The 22,413-nt window shown below is 40.4% G+C and overlaps 2 protein-coding genes and 1 non-coding gene across 5 annotated transcripts in view; all 3 read right to left on the reverse strand.

Annotated features, from left to right (window-relative positions):
- Window positions 1–695: 695 nt before the first annotated feature.
- On the reverse strand, window positions 696–10,075 carry LOC109487017. 3 transcript variants are annotated; one of them, XM_019790937.1, is made up of 7 exons: window positions 9,985–10,075; window positions 7,863–8,050; window positions 3,284–3,340; window positions 2,921–3,012; window positions 2,626–2,744; window positions 2,191–2,269; window positions 696–1,515 (listed from the first exon to the last, which is right to left on the reverse strand). In XM_019790937.1, the coding sequence occupies exons 2-7, from the start codon at window positions 8,029–8,031 to the stop codon at window positions 1,411–1,413; spliced, it is 621 nt and encodes a 206-aa protein (XP_019646496.1). In that variant the 5' UTR covers window positions 8,032–8,050; window positions 9,985–10,075; the 3' UTR covers window positions 696–1,410. The 3 variants fall into 3 exon arrangements, with proteins under 3 accessions (XP_019646496.1, XP_019646494.1, XP_019646493.1); XM_019790935.1 differs by lacking the exon at window positions 696–1,515 and adding an exon at window positions 1,805–1,919; XM_019790934.1 differs by lacking the exon at window positions 696–1,515 and adding an exon at window positions 1,810–1,922.
- A 3,146-nt stretch (window positions 10,076–13,221) lies between these two features.
- The window catches only part of LOC109487089 (patched domain-containing protein 3-like), a 15,665-nt gene continuing 6,473 nt past the window's right edge, over window positions 13,222–22,413 (reverse strand). Inside the window, exons 10-22 of the mRNA XM_019791060.1 lie at window positions 21,942–22,111; window positions 21,279–21,451; window positions 21,000–21,075; window positions 19,018–19,155; window positions 18,696–18,738; window positions 18,276–18,437; window positions 17,591–17,724; window positions 17,010–17,162; window positions 16,359–16,484; window positions 15,954–16,098; window positions 15,382–15,503; window positions 14,728–14,901; window positions 13,222–14,482 (exon numbers count right to left, since the gene is read on the reverse strand). Coding sequence (XP_019646619.1) covers window positions 14,222–14,482; window positions 14,728–14,901; window positions 15,382–15,503; window positions 15,954–16,098; window positions 16,359–16,484; window positions 17,010–17,162; window positions 17,591–17,724; window positions 18,276–18,437; window positions 18,696–18,738; window positions 19,018–19,155; window positions 21,000–21,075; window positions 21,279–21,451; window positions 21,942–22,111 — 1,877 coding nt within the window. The 3' untranslated portion in view covers window positions 13,222–14,221. The remainder of the gene's footprint in view (window positions 14,483–14,727; window positions 14,902–15,381; window positions 15,504–15,953; window positions 16,099–16,358; window positions 16,485–17,009; window positions 17,163–17,590; window positions 17,725–18,275; window positions 18,438–18,695; window positions 18,739–19,017; window positions 19,156–20,999; window positions 21,076–21,278; window positions 21,452–21,941; window positions 22,112–22,413) is intronic.
- On the reverse strand, window positions 19,303–19,374 carry Trnae-cuc. The gene has a single exon. It is a non-coding gene; the product is annotated as a tRNA-Glu (tRNA).

Consider the following 22,413-nt stretch of genomic DNA (forward strand, 5'->3'; position numbering starts at 1 on the left):
GTCTTTTGGAAATACTGTCGTAAAAAGCAATTATCTCGAAAATTAAAACATCCATTGAACTGCTCTTCATCACTTTATCATTATTTGTACTTCAGAAACGGTACATTATAATACTAGTAGCATCAAAAGTTATTATTTTTAAGAGCGAAAAAATAATACTCCAGACTGCCTGTAGAACGTATTCATGTTAACTCAGTAAGTTGTCTAGAATTTAACGTGTTAATATAATAAAAGTAAAATAATTCATGTTCTTACCTGATAGAGACAGTATGCAATGTCTGCAGTTGTATAAGCAGGCATTGTATCATCAAGTGTTAAGCACTGCATATTTGTATGATATACGTGTACGGTGAACCTTATCTTTCTGTTGATATCTATATTTAATAGTAGATCTTAGTGATGCATTTAACCGTAAACAAGGCATTACTGACGTATTGGGTCGTATCATTCTAAAGTTGATCCCGCTGAAATATCTTGTTCTTCCATGGTTTTACTGTCAGTCTGAAGGCCTTCAACTAGTCAACTAGAAGAAATTCACTACTTAACCAATTAACGACTATCTCAGTAAGGCTTATGACAAGTCTGTGGCGGTTTAAAACGTAGTCATACTGCACAATCTATAAAACCGCAGAGGGGCGCTGTTGGTCTGTTGTGATACTTGATGCCAACTACTTTCATAGAACTCGCCTTTTACCTTAAGTCGAAATTTTACAACGAATGAATATTGTATATATCAAAACTATTTAAAGATGCCCATTGATATAGTAGTGGAATTAAACATTTATCAAGTCATGCCAATTTTCAGTAATGCAGATAATGCACGTAATTCTAAAATAAATTTTAACGTATGTATTTATGCCGCAGGGTATCATGTGAAATAGTATACAACAATGTATAACTTGTGTTAACCTGTGATTATTCCTATATATATCAAATTCACTAAAAGATTATACAGTATACGTAAACATTCCGTTGACATAATGATATTTTTACAAAAGGTAATCGATATACTAATCTGAAAATAATATCTACATTACAACTTTGAATACAACATCTATAACTTCAGTATGTTGAAAAAGAAGTTGAAAAAGTAATCGGTAAAATACGAAATGCCCTGATACAAGTGATATGTTGTTCCACGGACAAGAATAGTATAAAATAGACATATTTTATTTCATATCTACTCTAGATCTATTGCATATACATTAACGTTAAGAGATTGTATGGAGGTCTACATGCGTTACTATAACGTTAGAAATTCGCTTATATCCTGTACATATACCCTTTACTGAAGCTCACAGCCTCACGGCTCAAAAGCCACTAGAAATCAAGGGTCACAGAATCATAAATGGTAAAGATAAGTGAAAGAGTAGACGTTAAGATAGTTGGCATTCGCATATACGTATACCATTAACGACTTTCGGAGGGAATCTCGGAGTCCACAGTTGAGGTCGAGGGGTCATCTTGACTCCACGTTGCGCCAGGAATTTCCTTCCCGTGGAGATCAGTTAAGGCCTATGGCAAATAAACAATGGACACTCGATACTTTTACCGTCGTTTTTTTTAGCCAAGCATTTCTTCATACCTTGCTTAGTACCTCTCAATTTACATACATATAATGGTGATGACATGATACAACTTGGCGAATCAACGCTACAAGTGGATAGTGTACATGGTGGAAATGACAATATATGAGCAGCAAATATTGACAAGCAGCAACGACAACAATAAAGACATTAAAAAACATGGATAATGTGGCGTCTATGAGACAGCCCGAGAGTGAATACGCGTTGTCATGACAGTTTCTGTGACGTCAAGACGTATGAACCGGAAGTAGATGATGGGTGAGACATGAAGTGATGGTGGATGACGTCAGCCCTTTGCTGATCACGTGATGCTCGGCCAATCATTTACTTTGTCTGCTAATGGCGATAAAGATATGGTTAGTGTTTCAACATGTATGGGTGCAACTAATGTGACAGATCAAATATCATCTTCCATGATCTTGTTTATTTTAAAACGTTTTTAATACATAGACCAGCATGCATAATTCATTAAAACAGCTATCTTTGCAGAGATCAAAATCACACATTCACAGCGTTTAAAGTTTATTTCAGAATTGTACATATATAACGCCCCCCCCCCCAACGACGTACATGCTTCTTTTTGGAACCAACAGGAAAACGTTACCTGTGCCTCAATCAGTTCAGCTGGACGGGTGTCTATCCACTCCTTCCCGAGTTCTTTTAGAACGTTCTCATTCAGGTGCCTGTAAAAAAAATCGAGCCAGACGCAAAGTTTAAGGGCTCAGTGCAAAATTACTTCGTAACAGTGACATTTTCAAAGCAGACTACCTAGACTGACCTGCTGCAGTATCATAGAATACACAAAATCATTGCTTCTCATTATGTTTACCTTCGCAGAAGTCACCATGGTAACTTAGTGTTGGGTTACATCATGTTGCAATTTCTATAGCAGGAGGGATTTAGACTCCTGTCACCATATATTTGAATGTGTTTGAGTAAGAATTCACAGAGCAGACCACATGTGAAGGTAAACATTATGGTACCTTTCTAGTTATTGCGCTACAAAAATAAAGACCAAAAGAAAAAGTTGAAAATGTACTTCAGAGCTCCGTATGCTTTGTTCCTCTCCAGGCAGTTGATGACTGAGTCTGCGTCCACGTTTCCGCTCCTGCCTTTCTTCTTCATGATGTGACGCCATTTCATCAAAACCCACTTGATCTGTGGTTCAAATAGTCAGAACTTAGATAAAAGATCAGGGACACAGAGTAGTCTAGAGTGGAATTGCGTTTCCACGAGTAGGTACTTTGCATGACTTGTTGGTGTATGAGTCAGTTTAAGATGTTAAATTTTGAATATATCAGGATAGAAAAAACATTGGTTTGCTAATGACTAACCTGCTGGTCGATAGTTTTGCAATCCCTTCTGATGACGGCAAGATCGATGCTTGACAATCCCATTGCAATCGCCAGAGGTCCCCACGACACACCTAAGCATAGCATCAAAGCAAGCTATCGTCATGACGTGCTAAGTTATAATTTCAAAAGTATCTAGTAGTACTGTCGTGTATAAATGTCATATTTTTCAATGTTTCCTAGGTCTTATCATCATCCATCTGTGGTTTCTAAAGCATATATCGTGCCCTGAAGTGGTGATGAGATGGACACAGCAACTTTATGTACTAGAAGTTGTGAGAATGTCTGTCACAAATAATATTAGTAGTTTTGCTTGTTCCACAGACTTGCATTTCAGTTACTTACCAGCCTTAGCGACCATTGTGAAGTAATCTATGAGGCTGTCTTCAATCATCTTCATTTCTGCAATTAAAGAAATAAAATGCATGGAATACACGTGACGCCATTTACAGTCATATTTAAAGATACTCAAAATATGTTGCAACGGTTACCAATGTGATATTTTATTGCTAATGGTAAGATGACCTGTAAGCAGCACGTACTAAGAGTTGATCATTTACTACTTGCATTTGTCTATTGCAGGTACAACTATAGAGTACGTACTTGAAACGTACTGTCTGAATACAACATGAAAGAAGGTGGTAAGAACAGGTATGAGTGATCATGTATAGGTATGTGTAGATAAACATGAAACTACTGAGAAGTATTAAGTAGATAGTGCGAGGAAAAACAAGAAGCCATAGGTGACAATCCTCCGTGAAGTTTTATATATTTCAACAAAATCCCAAGCGTCAACGCAAGACCTACTATGCAGACATTATAATTAGGCAACGGTTAATACAATGAGGGCGCGTCACAAGCATAAAACATACAAAGAGCTAAATCCATTACTGATCCCAGGGCGTGTAAAGATACTGTGCTTCAAGTTCGAAGTTCATTTTAATTACACACACACAATCATTGCATTCACATAAAGATCGGACTATCATGGTCGTGTCTAGTAACAAAGACAGCCCCACCTGTTAGGGAAGCGAGTGTGGGAGCCCCGGCATACAAGTAGAATGGTACCCAGGCTACGTCTTACCGTGCCTGTACCTAATTAAGCGCGCCTGTAACAGGCCAAATTCCAGCAACAGTTGCGGTAAGCACCGCGAGTGTTACTACCGCCGGCCAGATAACCAGGATATCTGCTTATAGTACCTCTGCTACCAGACAACTGCCTAAACCTACGGCCTATTCCACAGGATTGTAAAAGTAGGGATGTTTCTAAAATATGCATTTACTTCAATATCAAAACAGCTACGGTAAAAATAAAAAGACGTGCATCATCCCGGACATAATGCCACACCACATGCGAAATTACACAGAAATGCAACGTACGGAAGAATGCGTTTTGGCTGCGAACATCTTCCAAAAAACTTGGCATCTCTTAAGCATGGGCAAAAACATCTGGAACCAATTATCAAACCACCCCGTATCTGCATGAAGTTCCACCCCCCCACTGCTATTCCAAACAACGCGTTTTTCTGGACCATTCCAATTCGCCTCGTAATTGTAGGGGTGCGTCTGCAATATTACATTGACCGCGAAAGCAGCAACGGCAAAAATACACATTCGTGCATCAACACGGGCATGCCCGCAGACGGCCTATAAAATTGCGTGCCGATTACACAAAGAGAACCCAGTGTTTTGACTGCGAACATGAAAAATCAGCCGATCACAACACTCCGTCCGGAGGTCCTGACCTCCTTCACGGAGTAACAACCTATAACATCGATGCCAATAACAGATGACAAACAGATTGAAGTAGCTGGGTATGGCTATTGCTATTATATAGTAGAACTGGGACTTAATAAATGCCTAGTGCTAAATATGGCCCGCATCATAGCATACTTCCCAATTTTCTACCATATACATACAAACACATGTACAACCCCCTCCCCTCTGATTACTATAAGCGTGCCAACCCTTTGTCATCCCAGTGCATGCAACAAGTCTGTCAACTTCCCCTGAGGAGACCGTGATTTACTGGCTGTAAGCATGGCGGAATAGTTTGTGAAAGTAATGGCATGACTCGGCTCATTTCTGAAATGCCTTTCCGTCTGGGACATGTCATGTATATATCAGATAACTGGAGAAGTACGAATGACCATATAGCCAACCTACATGCCAAGATATGGCGATCCGTACAGCTGGTATGTGAAAGTTCTGACAGCTATGCTGGGGCTGTATGTATGATTGATTAGACAGACCGCTGGACGCGTACGGGTTTGGCGAGGCCCGAAGCTTTACTCCTAAAAACGTGCTTCATGAATTTTCCAAAAACTGCCTGTCGGAAGCCCGTTGCCATGGCATCAACTTATCTAATTAATATCTTTCCAGATATATTTTAGGGAAAGTAACCAAATTTGATGGTTCTAGCGCAAGCCGTTCAGGCGCTATCTGAGATGAAAGTTGGCGCGGGCCTCAAAAGCCCCCTCCCCCCTCGTATGAATAGGGTTAAAACAGATCCTTCTTCGTTCTACCTTGTCAGGCATATCTTTACACACAAACCACAACGACAGAAAATAACCAGGCAATATGTGGGACGTGATGTCAAATACAGTAATGATATAACATACAGTGATACAGTGTTCTTTACGACCATTGCTCCAACAGGTTGCACAGTGTCGACTTGAGACGGATCCTAAACATTTCGTAGTGAACGTATCGCAACCTTTAAAAAAAACTAAATCAAATTAAATGTCTAGGGGGCAAAAGAGTCTTCTGACTTTCATTTCACCTTGTGATGACATTGCTCTGACCCCACCGACGACCATGTTATCCAGTTTTACTATAAATACTGCTGGGTATCTTTAGCAGGTCCCAGATATGTTTCAATGGCAGACTGCTTGCTGAGTAGCCATGAACTTTCCTCCGTACCATCCCAGTCACACACGAAGATGACAATTTGCCAACTGACCATGAGTTACTTCGATGTTTGGAAAATGTTTTCGCATGAGAATAAAAAGACACGTCTTGGCTTAGAGTATTCAATAGTGAGTGTTATGATTTTATGTATGAACAAGAACTTGATAAGGATAACGTAGACTTTTTGGTATCAAATGACGTAAAGGATTGTATGTTGCTTTAAATCACTTGCAGAAGTATAAAAATTCTCGCTGTAAGGATTGTTCTATAGTGACGACGATCAACTGTAATTATCATCATTATATTACTGCATTTTAGATGGTATATTGATGTAAGCTGTTCTTTTCTTATCTACCCAGATGTAAGGACTGGGTTATATATGATTAATGTACGGATTGCATAAGCCAAAGATCATGTGGCATCCCAATTTCGGCAAACTACCCACGTCTTTGTCATATCGAAATGCATTCTTTTTGCAAGAGTTACGAGCTGTCGTAAACTCTTCTGAGGTACTTGCAATACACACGTCTCTCGCAACTGAACTAATACGAAAATTTGAATAGCAAATCGCTGTGCAAAGATGTAGAATGCGGTTTTCTTAGCTTCTTCAACGGCTTTTTCAAGGTGACCTCAATCTTGTATGAATATAGAGTGGACAAAAATACATTCACAACGCAGTGGAGAGATTGCGTGTGAGTAAGGAAAGCGCTATGCCACACAGATTCCGTTTCAGTAACCTTGACCATGCTATTGCCGACTGATTTATTGCTATCGTCTATATCAGGATTAGTTCGGGGTTTACAGGGAGGCCGATCGGGCAAGAAGTCACGCAGACCTCGCAGGGTGTCCCTTTTTCTAGGTCTGGTCCACATCCATTTTTTTTAACCGAAGGTTGGTGCTCAATTTTACCAGAGTCGGGTTAGCAATGCAAGAAGGTGCAGTTTGCCTTTTCAAGGATTCAAACCCAGAACGTTCAGATTCAACAAGGCCCCCTTGTGTCACATGCTACTCGACTGTATTGAGTCAATTCCTTTCTGCTTCAGATGCCCGAATGCCGGAATAAAATCATTACCATCTTCACTGAGTCAGTCTGCTGAGCTATGAGGAAGACCAAAGTAACTGGTCGAAAGCTCTAGGTGAGAACATTTCTTTGTGTTGTAAAAAAGTTTTCGTTTGATTTTCTTTAATGAGCGAAGTTAGGAAAGTCTTGCCCAAGGGCACAAGGTTGGTGACTTGGCAGGATTCAAACCCTGGACCTCTTGGTTCTGAGCCGAATGCTCTGTCGTTACGCCACACAACCCCAACCTTTCAACATCTACACACAGGCATGTCCTGGTGAGGCCGATTGGACGCGGAATGCCACATCGTCGCCTCAGTTCACCCCGTTACCTTATCCATGCTCAGATATATCATCATTCGCTGAATTACATTCCGACTGTGTAACAGTCGTTTGTAATCCATCAAGTTTGACAGTACAAGGCGCAGCCAAATCTCTTAAAGGTTGTTTGTCATTCCGATACTGCTGTCGGCTTGCTAAACGCACACCACATGCTGACTTGCTGTTGGCAATCTTCCGACTCTACATTGAAATGCCATCAAAACGTTATCTCTTACAGTTAACCTATATATATAGCTATGTGAACTTGCTAGCCTTTCTATCGTTAAAATCCCTGGAAGGAAATAAATAGATAAATCTCAACCCTCCTGGGTTCATACACTAAAAAGCCATACAGTTTATTACTTATTCCAATGGCTTCTTGTGAAATTGAGCACTTTTAAGGCTCTGGACTCATATGTCTATGTAATAGGCTATATGTACAGTATATTGTTGGGAAATTCTGCAAGATACAAATCTATCCCATGGGTTGTGGGTTGAAATTCTGCAGTGTAGTGTGTCTGTTTCTTGCATGAGGACCAAATGTTGCATCAGCCTACGAATCATTTGATGACTCCTCAAAATTATGTACAATATATGTGAGCAGTGCTTTGGAACACTACATCGAACACTACCAACCGTCTCCTTGCTGTTTGACTTTCTTTGCCTCTGAGTGCCACATCTCCAGGTACCACTTTCGCATTCTCTCCACGTAAGCCTCCCGGTCCTCGCTCTTTCTCCTGTCAGTACTAGTACCATTCTCCGAGCTCGTACTTGCACGCCGACCGTTTTCGTTCTCTCCGTCCATTGTTTTACCTGGAATCTACCTGGAAGATGAAGAATCTCGTTGAGTCAGATCAGCTGTAAGGAAAATATGTGTGAAGTACTTAACATAGAATCATGTCAGCTACAGACTACATACATAGATGACGAACGGCCACGAAACACATGGATATATCACACAACAGTCAACTACAATACAAGAAGCACATTAAGTTGAAGTTGTATGGGTTGAGATATTCTAGATATAGAAAATTACGATGGAACAAGTTCTACATTCTTGAACAAAGCTTGAGGCTCAGCAATGAAGGATCCGTAACAGGTGTCTCAACAGAATACCAGTAGTAGAGCCGTTCTCACTGTTCTCAAGTTCCGTACGATGCCAAATACTTTTGTAAGTTTAGTATTGATATACAATGTCAACTTGACGCCAAATAGAATAGACTTATAGATATAGCTACTTTACTGTGGATTTAGACTCAACGCTAGCCTAGTTTGTTGGTACAAACTGTAATTAGCGTTTCCATTGAAGCCCTGTCAAATTTCTGTTGGTCAGGAGATTGTCGCCCTAGTTCGGCCCGAAAGCAGGTACGTCCGACACATAAGACGGTAGTGTCAGTTATGTATAAACACAAAGCTTGTAACGGTTCCAGAAAAAGCAACAACAGGGATATGAAGACAAATTTTCATGACCCCTCACACAATTTTACTCCTGTCATATTAGCCGTGTGTATTTACCACGAACATTGCTAAAGCCCGTCCGTATTCTCAGAAATGACTTGCGCAAGAATGTCTATCGTGTTACTATTCGTGGTAAGTTAGAAGTTTGAGAAGATCTCCCTACAGAGATGACGGACAGAAAAGGCCACCGATGCCACACGCGGACAGCAGGTTCCACATAAGCATGTCAACGAATACTCGGAAAATTCTTCAGAACTATTTAGGCAGCGCGGCATCTTTATAATTGTGGCTGTCCTCTGTGCCAATATGCCAATGATTTCAGATAAAGCATTTACCTCCTGTAAGGATAATATTATTCATGCTTTTCGTAAAGGTTATGTGGTACTTTTAACGATTTTAAAGCCAGCGAAAACTTTGCAACCTTTGCGATGAGGCAGACTGGCAGTTAATAGTAAGAGTTTGTAAGCAACATTAACAAAGAATGTGCATGAATTACGCGCTTTTAAAACAATGTGATGTCGGAGATGTGCGCTTTACAAGGCTACGTTTAATTCTTGTTTAAACCGGTTTATGATCCTCATTTCAAAGGCAACGACCGTGAAATGTACAAATTGAGGTTCGAAAATCCTTTTCTTCCTTCATGTAGCCTCTTATGTAGTTATTTTATCAAGATTAAGTATCTATTAATAGAACAACTTCTGTTCAGAGCTTAAGCAAAGATATCGACGCGGCTACTAGTAAAATGTCACTAATCTAGTCTAGTTCGAAATCAGGATTCACTTATGAAGTAAATGGTATTACCTCTATTCTTTTTAAGCAGAGAGAATTTAGGACTTTGGAATACGTAAAATATAATAGTCGATAGAGGCGATATACTAGAGGCGCTTGCTGTAGCTTTTATAATGAAAGAAAGAATGGTAAAAATATTGTTAAAATTCTATCATAACGTGTAATACCTAGCTTAACATTTCATTAAGCTTAACGCTCGGTACGAAAAATGAAAATTGATTCCCATTGCGTAACATGATGAATTATCGAAGGTATACTATTTCACGATTATGACTCTTTCATAAACTGATTTATTTATCTTTGTCCGAACAACATAGTTCACTTTTTTTAACAATTAGACAATATTTGTGGAAGCGGTTGCATGAAAGTACAAATAATCACTTACCTTGTAGAGAAAAGATTTTATTTTCCAAAACAGAAAAAAATAACCATTTTGCTCTTTTCTGGTAAAAAAAAACGAATCAATCAAACTCAATAGATTCAAGCGGCTAACACTGTTCACAAAAAGTACCTGATGTCCCAACAGAAACTGGAAACTCTCGGTGCCAGTGATGCCAGTTGCTTTGAGGCCCAACTTTGCACGTCTGTGTCACTTGCAGCACCTCCGCAGCACAAAAGGTCTTGGAGACTTCATTTTATGGCAAAATCACGTGATCGCTGCCAGCCAATGAGATGGCCAAGTCTCTTCGGAATTTGTTTACCGCTCCAAATCCGTATACATTGAGGCCACATGGTTGAACTTTGGGAGAAGTCTGAGCTGCTCGAGTTTCTTGCGATTGCCTCAACTGAGGTAGTCGTCCAGATTGTGCATTTTGTTCGAACCTAGGCATCAGTGAATGCATGCAATCTGGTTTAACTATTAAAGTCGTCTGTACAAATAATTGAAATTTTGCAGTTGACATGAGATGCTGACATTAGATACACTGAGTGTGCACTCGTCCATCAGCGAACCGTCACCCTGGAACGGCAGAATCGCGGACAGCCCACTTGATGGATTAGTCGACTTCATGAAGCTAATGAGATGCTGACACTGGTATTAGGATAAAACTGGACCCATAGAACAGCTATCACATGTAGCCCCTCTGATTTTGGCGGATCGAATCATCAACAGGGGATTAACATTGACCTTCTATGGGCTATTCCAGCGTATAAACCTGGAACAGCATTATAGCTTGATGGTTCTAATTCTAAATCTACAAGCAGACCAAAGCAATGTGAGTAATTAGCAATTGGTGTCTTCTTCGATTCTCCCATGTTTAATTCAGAACAATGAGATGTAGCTTTATATGTAGTACGTGAAACGCCATATATATGCAAATTAAAGCCACCGCAACATCAGAATAAACCAGACAGTTGACCAGCACCCTTCACCCCAGCCGGGTGACCACGTGAAACATGAGAAGATCAGAGCCGGCCTGAAGTTCACATGCTTCGTGTCCTCATCGGATAAACAAATTCTAAAAGGATGGGTTTATCCATTGGCTGCCTCTGTTTATGTCACATTGCTGTATTATTCTTTAAAAAAAGTACTATTATGCTGAAGTCACATTTCCAAACCGGGGCCCGGTCGGGCTGTTTCGATTAACGAAAAATAATCATTTATATCAATAATATACGCAAATAGTTCCCATTATCAATCTTTTTTGTGCTTTGTTGTCTTTTATATCATACTTTTCGTTCCATAAGGCTGCCCGGCCGCGCCCCGGTTTAGACATGTGACCTCAGCATTAGTGACAGTGACATATTGAAAAAGAAATTGCGAGTAAGAAAACCTACTTTGAGATCTAAGGGTTGACCGAAGACGTTTTCTTTTCTATTGCGTCAGTCAGAAGGACGTCTCTTTTATATCACTCATAATGAATTTTATTTTTTAATGTGTTGTTTCCTTTGCCTTAGACCTAGATAAAATGCACCTACTGGGACCTTGGGATTTGGGTGTCTTTGCATAATTGTTGAATTTCCACTCTTTGTTAACATGTGGAATGCTCTGTTCTTCAATATTCTATTTCATTTAGGTAAAATTTAGGGTCAGATTAGGAAGGCATACTCTAAACCGTGTACGCAGTAAACCACAAGATCTCCTTATGTGCAATAGTCCTCTCCGGATTAGGTGGCCATATCATTGTCCCACGGCAATTGTGTGCTTGTTCTCATATTTATTGACCCCCATTCGTGCATTGATTGACGACAGTCCTTGTCGTATTGTGAAGGACACGCTAGTAGAAGTACATGCTGCGCCACTTATATAGTTAGCTCAGTCTGGTCTAGTTCTGGTCGTAAATTGTGGTTGTACTCGTAAAGCACGCGTGTTTAGTAATAGTATGACTTGTCTACGTGTGTGATCTCTCGTGTGGATTGCTAGTGCAAGCCACTGGTCAAATGCTCCCACTTTCGATACATCAGATCGAAATGATATGCAGAACAAGAAAACATACAAATTTGTAAAACGTAACAAAAGCACTAACTATTCGCAAGCCTTTTATGGCCCAGTTGCAAATGTATATAGACATATAAGGCTTGGCGAAGAAAGTAGACGACGACAAATAAAGATCTAATTTTGACTCTCATACATGTACTTTAGAAGCACCAACGCCACAACTTCGTTAACATCTTCCACATCGTACTACACAGACATTGATTGATTGATGTCAGCAACTGGACAGAAACAAACCTAAACAGGTTGTTATTGTAGCATTCACGGCACGTCAATCAGATCATTGGATGATGTTTGCCTGACAGACAGGTTGTCCGCCCTGCCGACCACTAGCGGGAATGATTGCCCTTCTTTACAGGACAGGTATGCATTTCCATAACTATTACGCTGGACGAATAAAACATATACAGCAGTACACTTGTAGTACCACTTTTGATTCTATGAGAATTTACAACTTTTGACTCTTATGCATTGACGCCTTTACTAGACACTATTATATAATCATATCACGTCCGTGGTCGTTCATGTCCATCACGGTATATCCAGTGAAAGAGGAGTTCTTCACATACTTAACCTTTGATCCTAGTCACACTAAAACGGGCGGTGGTCTGTAAACAACCAAAGAGGCTTAAACCGTCCGGGCAAGGCTGAATGAAAGGGGATGTAGTACACGAGTTGTGCATGTCATGTGGGTCAAACTACGGCAGAAGCTATACGATTGACTACGAACGATTCAGAGTCGTAAAGGCTACACACGGCCACACGTTAACACCTCTATGTCAGACAGACATCACTTGTGCTTGCGGTGGACGCCGCATGGATTACGATGTCAGTCAGTAATCTCTCAGCGCTGTTCCGGTATAGGGCGAGGACCTTTTGATGCGGGTATCAAATCTCCTGTGGTATGTGGGAACATTTTTCATCTTTTCAACGAGCAAAGATGCGGACAGACGGGGACAAATCATGACAAATTACTGAGAACTTTAACGTTGCACATGACGATTTGCTTATCAATTGTGGACGGCGCGGCAGAAGAGAGAACTTACAATGATTGTTGACATAGAAGATACCTCAGATTCTGATGATGAGTTGGTGGACGGTGTTAGGTTGCAAACTAAAACTAAAGATAGACGCAGTGGTTTGGAATTTTACCCTTGTAAATTACAGAAGTGCAGTGACCTAGAAACGACAAGACTGTCAAATATGAAACGGTAAAGAGAACGAAGTTAGAGTAGGGGAAGAACGGACACGGGAGAGATTGCGGCAATGGGGAGATGGGTATGGAGAGGCGGCGGATGTTAAAAATTTCCCATCTCTAAAGCCTATATTTCAATACTTCCATCCGCTTCAGTGAGGGTTGAAATGTTTGAAATGACCGACATTCGGCATATGTTAACGGTATCTATCGTATTCCATCCCTTTGATGAAATCTTGATGCCCAGTTGGCACTTGAGGAACGTACTGTACAAATTGGTGTGTTTCCTTTTGGGGTTCAGTTATGCGATTACCATATCTAAAATGATAACTTGGTATCTAGTCCAAGTACACACTTGTTATGTACATGTATACATAAAGGTAGAATAAAAAACTACGTTACTGTAATTCAGATCAATATTCAATGAAAGAATGTATACTCAGCGTTGGGATAATTCATATACACAACGGCAACATATTATCATTGATAAAAAAAAGACACTTTGGGGCGTAAAACATGGGCACAATTTGAGCAATGAACCTAAGAGTTTGGGTCGTTAGTTATAGTAATCACAATTGTATGACGAGAAGAAGTTCATCAAAATGTATTTGATTCATATTAGATAGATAAAGCATAAAGAGTACATACACAATAATATTTTTATGATGAAACTGTACAGTAAAATATATACAAACCGCAACAACTTATATTTATCAATGGCTTTCTTGGATGAAACAAATTAAATATCTGCATGGTTGCATCCACGTCAGTGGCGGTACCTAATTACTTTTATTTGTCTTTTTCAAGATATTAAAAAAATCATAACAATAAAATGATACTACATTTGGTACAATCAAATGAAATTAAATGTAGCAGCGGTGTTTTTATGGCTCCAATGGCACAAACTACACGAGAAGTAACCCCATTAAGATAAAACACACGTATGAATATAAACCTATTCGTTAGGAAAAAGTCTCCATATTCAGTGACTTTCCAACCTAATGAAACTATTAGACGGTCATACAAGTTGTACTGATATGTAAATACTGATCAACGCGAAAATAGGATAAATTTCATTTTTCCCATTGACACGACATAAGCAACAGTCTCTTCTAACATTCAGGCAACGTTCGGTAACGCGTAGCTCGCTTTCTTCTGAAGGCGAGGGTTGTTAAAGTTATGGCGGACACTCTGGTGGTACCGTGGGGAGGGGTAGGACTGCGACCCGTGGTCTCGCGTCTGGCGGTGACCGTTCGCCTGCCTGCCGTACGGTGGATAGTCTGGCTCCGGCAGGCCTGCGTACATGGCAGGGTTGTAATGTCCCGTGGTAGCCTCTGGTGACTGCTGTGCCAGCTTAGTTGTAGACGACGACGACGAAAGCTGCAACATAGATACGATACTCTTAACGTGCTCTATAGTTTAAAAGTGTCAGACCATTTGTCCAGGGTAGGTTTGTAGTTTTTTTTTTCTATGAGTCTATTTTTATGAGTCGAGTTCACTCCTGGTTGTTTGAGTTTTGATTGGGTAGGAGGTTGAACTGTTGTTGACAGTCTGTCAACTACAACACAAGATACAGAAGAAAATGTTCTTCTGGATTTGGGCATAATAAGGAACAATATACTCACAGGTGGAGACTCTTCATCGTCCATTGTGATTTCTTCGATGTCGTCCTTTTTCTCTGATTGGTCCGTCGTTTTGTCTGATGACGTATGGTAGGGCGTTGGGCCAATCAGGCTGCAGATAACAGGCAGGAACACCAGCCCGTGCCACAATCCAAATAGGACAACTCCAAAGAAGACCTTAGCAGGAAATACAGAAAGCACATGCCGATCTTCAAATTTTTAGAAAATATCTTTGTCAATGCTGTGTATTATTTCTTACAGAATAGAAGTTATTTCAGATCTATGCCCATTTTCCAATAATACAGGACATACAATAAATAAACTTGAACACAGCAACCTGATATATGAACTCAATATACATGGGAGTCTTGGCTATTTCTGCGCATGGTTTGTATTCTAAAATGAGCCAAATTTTACTATTTTATTCTTGTTTATTGGTTGGTCGTTTAACACACACGGCCAGGGCAGCCCAAATTAAACCTGTGACTATTGCATGCAAAGGGACAGTTCAGCTGTAAAAAACAAGACATTATATACAATTGAGATTGACAAGATCAGAGCTGATTGACATGGAAAGCATAACAATCTATAACACTATTATACCATTTTACCAGCTTAATTTAAAACATTTATATTCAATTACTCCGTACGACTCACCTTGAAGAATGTCTGGAAGATGTAAGACTGTGATCCCGATAGCAACACAAACGCCAGGAAGGTGCTGAAGCCACCGTTGAAGACCGCCGTCCCGATACGCAACAGGGTCTCCTTTGCACGCTCTGTTAGTGACAATTGTATCAAAGAGTCAATTATAGTTTCGTCATTTTGATTGGAGAGCTACTCTCTTTTAGCGATCGAGCTGATTAAAAGCTAATACTCTGATAATTTGGTTCATGACGTTTTGACTGTTGGGGAAACCTACTTCTTTAACTTTATTACTCGAGGATCTAGTTAAATGTCATAGTTAGGAGCTCAGTATGTTAATTATATAACTTCTGTGTTGTTTTGTGGTCTATCAATATCACGACCATGGTTAATGGACCATTAGTTCAAAGGATGGGCCTGTCGTACCTTATTGTTCACTATCAACACTACAGGCAATGCTATTTTGCATTTTGTGCCTGTTGCAATGGTAAAGCTACTAACTGCATTAAGCCAAATGTGGGCGAGAACACGCAATAAAGATCCCTCCTATATTCGGAATGACAGAAAATTTTATGGTCCCATACCGTTTCGGGTCCCGTGCACCAGCATGAAGGTGTGCCCGATGTGAGCGGAGTAGTCCACCGCCAGTCCGACCGCTAACACCAGGATGACCATAGTGGACAGCTCTATGGTCAAGCCCCAGAAATGCATCAGTCCGCCCAGGTCAACCTACGGACAATACACATTATCATGTTGATCTGTGTTGGTAGTAATCATAGTAAATGTTGAACTTTATTCCAACACAAGGTTTCACAGAGATCAAATTTTCAGCGACCACTGTCGCTTTCATCAGGATAATGAATGATCAATCACTCAAATCAATCAATCGTAATCTCGCGAGAGTTACTGTTACAGAGGTTGCTTTAATAAATACAATTTAAAGTGTAACGGTAATGACACTATATTCCATATCATAATTCCCAACTCACCAGTGTGAGAACCACACACAGTGTGATGTAGAGACTCATGAGTAGGTCGGCCACCAGTAGCAGTGTCACCACCATCACAGCCAGCATGGCCAGCCCGATATTCCTGTACACTTCCTGCTGAATGATCTGTGTAGAAGAGCAATACTACATTTAACTGAAATTGCATCAGGAATTGTGTTGTCCTGTTGCAATTTCAATACTACTATCTATCATGAAATGCATCTGTGTTGGTACTTATAGTTACATGATTAAAGTTGAAACTTTTGATCCAACACAAGAACACTTAACACTGTAAGAATATTGGACACTGAACAAGACTATTTCATCAGGGCCCATCACCCTTCACTCAACCGCGACGGGGGCCGACATCGTCTACCAGATACCTTTGACCCAGTGTTGACGTCACACTGAAAAAGACGCCACGTGACAAGCCCCACTGGGTCAGTGTACTGTGGAAGACCAGAGTGACTTGTAGAAAGCTCTAGATGAGAGAACTCCTTTGTGCTGGATCAAAAGTTTTTACGTTAAAAATGCATCTGTCATTATTCTTTTCATGTTACATCTAATGATAAGAAAGAAGATTAACACTTAACAACAGTTATCTATGTGACCATGAAGAAAGCACCGAATACCCTAGTAATTTCCGCGTACCTTATTGGTCTCGTAGCGGCGGAACTGTGAGGCGTAAGGGAAGACGGTAGACGGGAACCCGGCGGAGTTCGCCAGGCTCACCACACTGTCCATGCCTCGTACCTGAACCTCGGTGCTCGACAGTCGAATGAATTTGGCCCTTATCCGAGAAGACTTGGAAACAAAATAAATACTCCTGTAAGCACTTACTTTATTAAGATTGGTTATCATCACTAAGTATTAAAATACTTAGTGATAATAACCAATCTTAATCGTTTTCTTACTACTTGAAAATGTACGTCCCACATTCTGCCGAATAATCATCTATTATAAAATAGTTACTGAAGGAGTCCTTATGGTTATTTGAATAGTTGCGCATTACTGTGTCAGACATTTATTCCTGGTTAAAGGCATATAGTGAGAGGAAACATTGAAACGGTCATGCTTTCAAAACAGTAACTATATATAGTCTATAATATTACAGTAAATATGTAAAAAAAATCTAACAAGGGTGTAATGTGAAACTAATTTCGGATATTTAAGAAACAGAAAACTTGTTTCATATCTGTGTTTTATAATGTAGCTGCATAAAGTGGACTTACATAGATCCAAGTCTCTGATTGGGTACTATCGTACTTGACGTCAGAGGCATAGGTGTCCCCACCAACCGGAAAGGGAGTGGCGAAGTATTCCTCCAGCAATGTATAGAAGTAGCTCTCGTTCCCAGGAAAGTCGTCTGTACAAAGTAAACGTTTGTGTGTGACGTCACAACTAACAGATGCCAACTATAAGAATGAATGAATGAAGACCTTTATTGTACGCAAATACCCACTGGGTTCAGCACAGGTCACAGGAAAGACGTCACAGCTTGCAATGAATAAATACAATGTACAAGCTAGCACTAATTCTATGTACTATGGACATATAGTCTAATAATTACGATAATTTGGCTTCTTCTCGCTTCTTAGACGCCATATTGGTGGGTGCACAGATCCAAGATGGCGACCGCGGTCGCACAGAGAGTACACCTTTAAATGAGTTGTTCGAAGTATGGTGCTCTTTAGATATGCTGGGGCACATTGTGTCCAACTATAACGATAAACTTCGTCATATCAGCATCTACTGGTCCATGCAATATTTATACACGTTCTTTTCTTGTTTTTATATTCCCGTTAAAACAAGGCAATAGCATCAAAGATAGGTTGAAAAATACTCATGTTATGTACCTGCAGTAAATACAAGGCAATAATTAACATCAAAGATGTGTTGCAAAAAAACTGAATATACCTGGAGTTATCCCAGGATCTCCAGACTTTTCTGCTTTGATCCACTCCAGGAAGCCGTGGTACCAGCTGACTACAGTTGTGGAGTCGATGTACTCGTTGGTCCTGAGGTTGTTGTACAGCGCATCCATGTTGTCTCGCTCGTTGTAATAGTCGGTACCATTTTCTAATTAATGCCAAGGATAATATTTTAGTTGCAAACTTCACGGTAGCTGATCAGTTTTTAATAGCTGAACGATAACTAACATACATGTTTAACAGAAGAGACATAAAAAATGTGGTTCAAATTTTCAGAAATGCCTATCATATCCATTCATAATGACTGTAAGATTTAATATATTCTCTTGCATGTAATATAATGGTGAGTTGTGTTTATGCAAGTGGCAGAAACACCATGATGTTTAAAAGAGGTGCTTTGACTTACCTATATATACTCCCACGTCCACACCACCCTCTTCTGGGAAGTACTGGAAATACAGAAATATAATTGTCACGATCACTCACTAACTGTTGTTTAAGATTTATAAGAATGATTTGTAAGACAACGTGGTTAAATTCGTCAGCATCCAATTAGTGAATAAGTACGTGAATGAATGAATGAATGAATGAATGAGATAATTATTGCACGTTTATGCTCTTACAAGCATAGGTTAATATATAGATAAGGTAGAAATAACATAACACTGTGTATACAGCAACTACGCAAACTAATGTGTATGCATTGTAGTTTTAAGATCATTACGTACCTGTTCATACAGAGTGGTGTACCTGAAGACGTACGATTCGGCAGGTAGGTACCAGACGAAGTTGAAGTCCTGCTTCAAATTGTACGTACCGTACGCCATCCACCCTGCCGCACCAAATGTGATCAAAATCACCAGGATCTGAACAGATGGAAGACATCACAAAAACTTGTTAGATTTGCAATCATTATTTCATACTACTTTTTTGTTTCTGTAAATATTATTAAATGGATACCCCGATATCAAATATCTGTGTAAATGTGATTGCGGCATGATGAAAAATATTATTTCCCACACCGGGAATCGAACCCGGGCCTTGGCGGTGAGAGCGCCAAATCCTAACCACTAGACCATATGGGAGATGCCTTGAGTTTGGCCACACAAATACTGCCTTCGCAATCAATATTTGTTGAAGTACAATGTAAGCGCATTCAAGTGGCAATGTTGAAGTACCTAAGCTGTGAATTAATACAAAAATCAGTATATGTCTCTATGGAATTCCGGAAGCATTACAGATGAAACATTATTTGTTACTTTGTTACTCCACAAACTTCAGATGTTTGGTTTCGGTGGTAACCTCCTGGCGTGGTTTACCTCCTACCTAACCGATCGTCGTCAGCGTGTCGTAGTGGAAGGTTGCCAGTCCAAATGGCTCCCGGTGACATCAGGTGTTCCACAGGGCTCCATTCTTGGGCCCTTTCTCTTCCTTCTGTTTATCAATGACTTACCTTGTGCAGCAACTCAATCCACTGTAGCACTCTTCGCTGACGACTCTAAATGTTTTAGGGAAGTCAGCAAGCTAAATGACTGTGTTAAGCTGCAGAATGACATCACTGCTATGTACAACTGGAGTCTTACTTGGAAGATGTCTTTTCATCCCTCCAAGTGTAAACTTATCCGTTTAACTCGCTCTAAGAGTCCTATTGTGTACTCTTATCACATGTCTGATACTACAATTACATCTGTAGACAGTATGCCTGACCTTGGGGTCATTGTCCAGTCGGACCTTCAGTGGAACAGTCATATCTTAAAGATGGTAGCCAGGGCCAATTCTATGACTGGTTTCATCAAAAGAACAGTCGGGTTCAACTCTAGCACTGATGTACGCAAGGCACTGTACACCACATTGGTGAGAAGCATCTTAGAATACTGCTCACCTTTGTGGTCTCCTCAGTCCCGCAAACTCATGTCCCTTGTAGAGGGGGTGCAACGGCGGGCGACTAAATTCATTCTAGGAGCCCACTCGAACACCCTGACCTACAAGGAACGTCTCTCCACCCTTGGTCTGTTGCCTCTTGCGCACAGGCGTGAAGTTTGCGACGTCATGGTGTTTATTAAGTCTAAACCAATTGTTCACAAGTATGTATCCTTCCCTTCCAGACCCTCTAGATACCTCCGATCGCACATGCTTACCCCCATTAGAGTAAGGACATCAGCCTTCAGCTCTTCTTACATACCAAGGCTGGTCACCATCTGGAATCAGCTGAGTCCTGTCCTCCGTAATATTGGGGTTCAAGCCTCTGAAATGTCCAACATCTTGACATTCAAGCGATCGCTTGTGAGTGCCACGTTTATGAGATTTGACACCCAGTTCAATATCGACGTTCCCTGCTCCTGGTCCACATCTTGTGGGTGTGCCTCATGCACTGCTTTAAGGCCGCATTAGTATCATAATTAGCTTTTTAATCTGTACATAATGACATTTGATAATTTTTGTACATAATCAATTCTCTGTATAACTTTTACCGAATTGTATATTTCATGTCTACTGATTTTTGATGTCTTATGTCTAATGTTTATTGTTTGACTTGGTTCCGTATTGTTTTGTATTATCATTTCAGGTTTGGGAGGACAACTTGTAAAGGCGTTGATACACCTGTTTTGTCCTCCCTTCCACTTGTTTTTTGCATGTGGTGAATTCAAATAAAGAAATAAAGAAATAAAGAAAGAAATTATTCATATTTACAGACACTGACATTGCTTACCTTAACGGGGATTGTAAGTAAGACCCGAGAGTAACATTTTTCGAAGATCCAGTGCACGAGGCTTTTGCGCGAATATCTGTAAAACAATATGATAGTGATAAATACCTTCTATTGGAACTTTCAATGGAATATCCAGCTGCAACGTTAACTACGTGTTATATATAGCTATAATATATAATCGGTATTTGCACTTTCAGGGATATCAGTAACATATTCTAATGGTTGCAGATTTATGGTATTCTAACCAAGAATACCGTGTATACTTTGCCGACTACTTACGCAAATGGTTCGTAGTCCTTGTTGTGTTTGAAGCAGCAGCAGGCGTCCCGTCTGGCCTCCCGGCGGTACTGGTCGACCACGAGCGCCCCCATGAAGAACGTGCACTGGAACAGGAACAGGAACACGATGGCGACGGCCACGTAGATACAGAAGGACCTCAAGGCTGGAATCGGCTGTGCAAAGAGTGAAACACAAACGATGATTATTGGTACGTTGATGAAGGTTAGAAATTCAAGCAATTAGACACACTACTAGATCATGAAAAGCTGCCACAACTAGCATCACTACTTCTCGTCAGTGACTGATCGAAGATACTAGAGGTTAGATATCCAGGTAATGAGCAAAACAGGAAAATCGTTACTCGAGCAACTGGATAGATTTTGTTTGAAAACTGTCAGATAAGTATAATCCACTTCTCCATCACATCTGTACTACTAATCTGATGTTCCAGATAAAGATACATTCTACAAGCCGTTAACAGACGTTACGAGTGACTTGACTCAGTCACCGACAGTCATGTACAATGTATCAGGATCTAGGTAGTACTTTATCTCAAAGTAAAAGAAGTGCTAGATATTACGCAAAGTCTGGCTATCTATGTAGACGCACATGCTTTGGCGGCGCAAGATAAAGAACTTGATACAATGGTCCACGAATACTTACCGTTGTTGCTCCAATTCCAAAGGCCACCAGGTCGGTTATGGAGGTGACCGTGATGGACACACCGGCGTGTTTCATCGCCTGGGCCGCCGCTTCACGCTTGTTCTTACGTTGTTTTGGAGTCAGGTTTTCCCACGCTTGGACAATGATGAACATGTCGTCTACTCCGACACCTGAAACGTTTTGTGTTGAATACGTTTTACATACACAAAACTTGTTTTTCAGGCATAAAAATTTTAAATTATTGTCAATGTTGCTAAATGAATGTCTTATTCGCTGCAATATTGGCTTACTGCACGATATCAGTAGGCAGCTGTATGAAGGTGTAAGGTTTGGTGTTTAGAATAATGTATATATACCCCTTGACATAGCCTCTACTAGGCTTGAGGAGGCGGCTGGAAAAAGTAGAAATCGGCCAAAATAGAGAGATAAGCATGCCAAGGGAGTTTGGCCGTTGAGAGAACAGTTCACCGCC

Source organism: Branchiostoma belcheri, unplaced genomic scaffold, assembly GCF_001625305.1.
Source record: "Branchiostoma belcheri isolate BF01 breed outbred unplaced genomic scaffold, Haploidv18h27 scaffold85, whole genome shotgun sequence".
Lineage (NCBI taxonomy): Eukaryota > Metazoa > Chordata > Leptocardii > Amphioxiformes > Branchiostomatidae > Branchiostoma > Branchiostoma belcheri.

Excerpts from the sequence above, each read along its gene's own strand:
- LOC109487017 (XM_019790937.1), bottom strand. The coding sequence starts at position 8,031 with ATGGACGGAGAGAACGAAAACGGTCGGCGTGCAAGTACGAGCTCGGAG. Across the intron at positions 3,341-7,862 it reads AGTCAAACAGCAAGGAGACG|AAATGAAGATGATTGAAGAC; the intron begins GTTGGTAGTGTT and ends CTTTAATTGCAG. Across the intron at positions 2,270-2,625 it reads AAAGCATACGGAGCTCTGAA|GCACCTGAATGAGAACGTTC; the intron begins GTACATTTTCAA and ends TTTTTTTTACAG.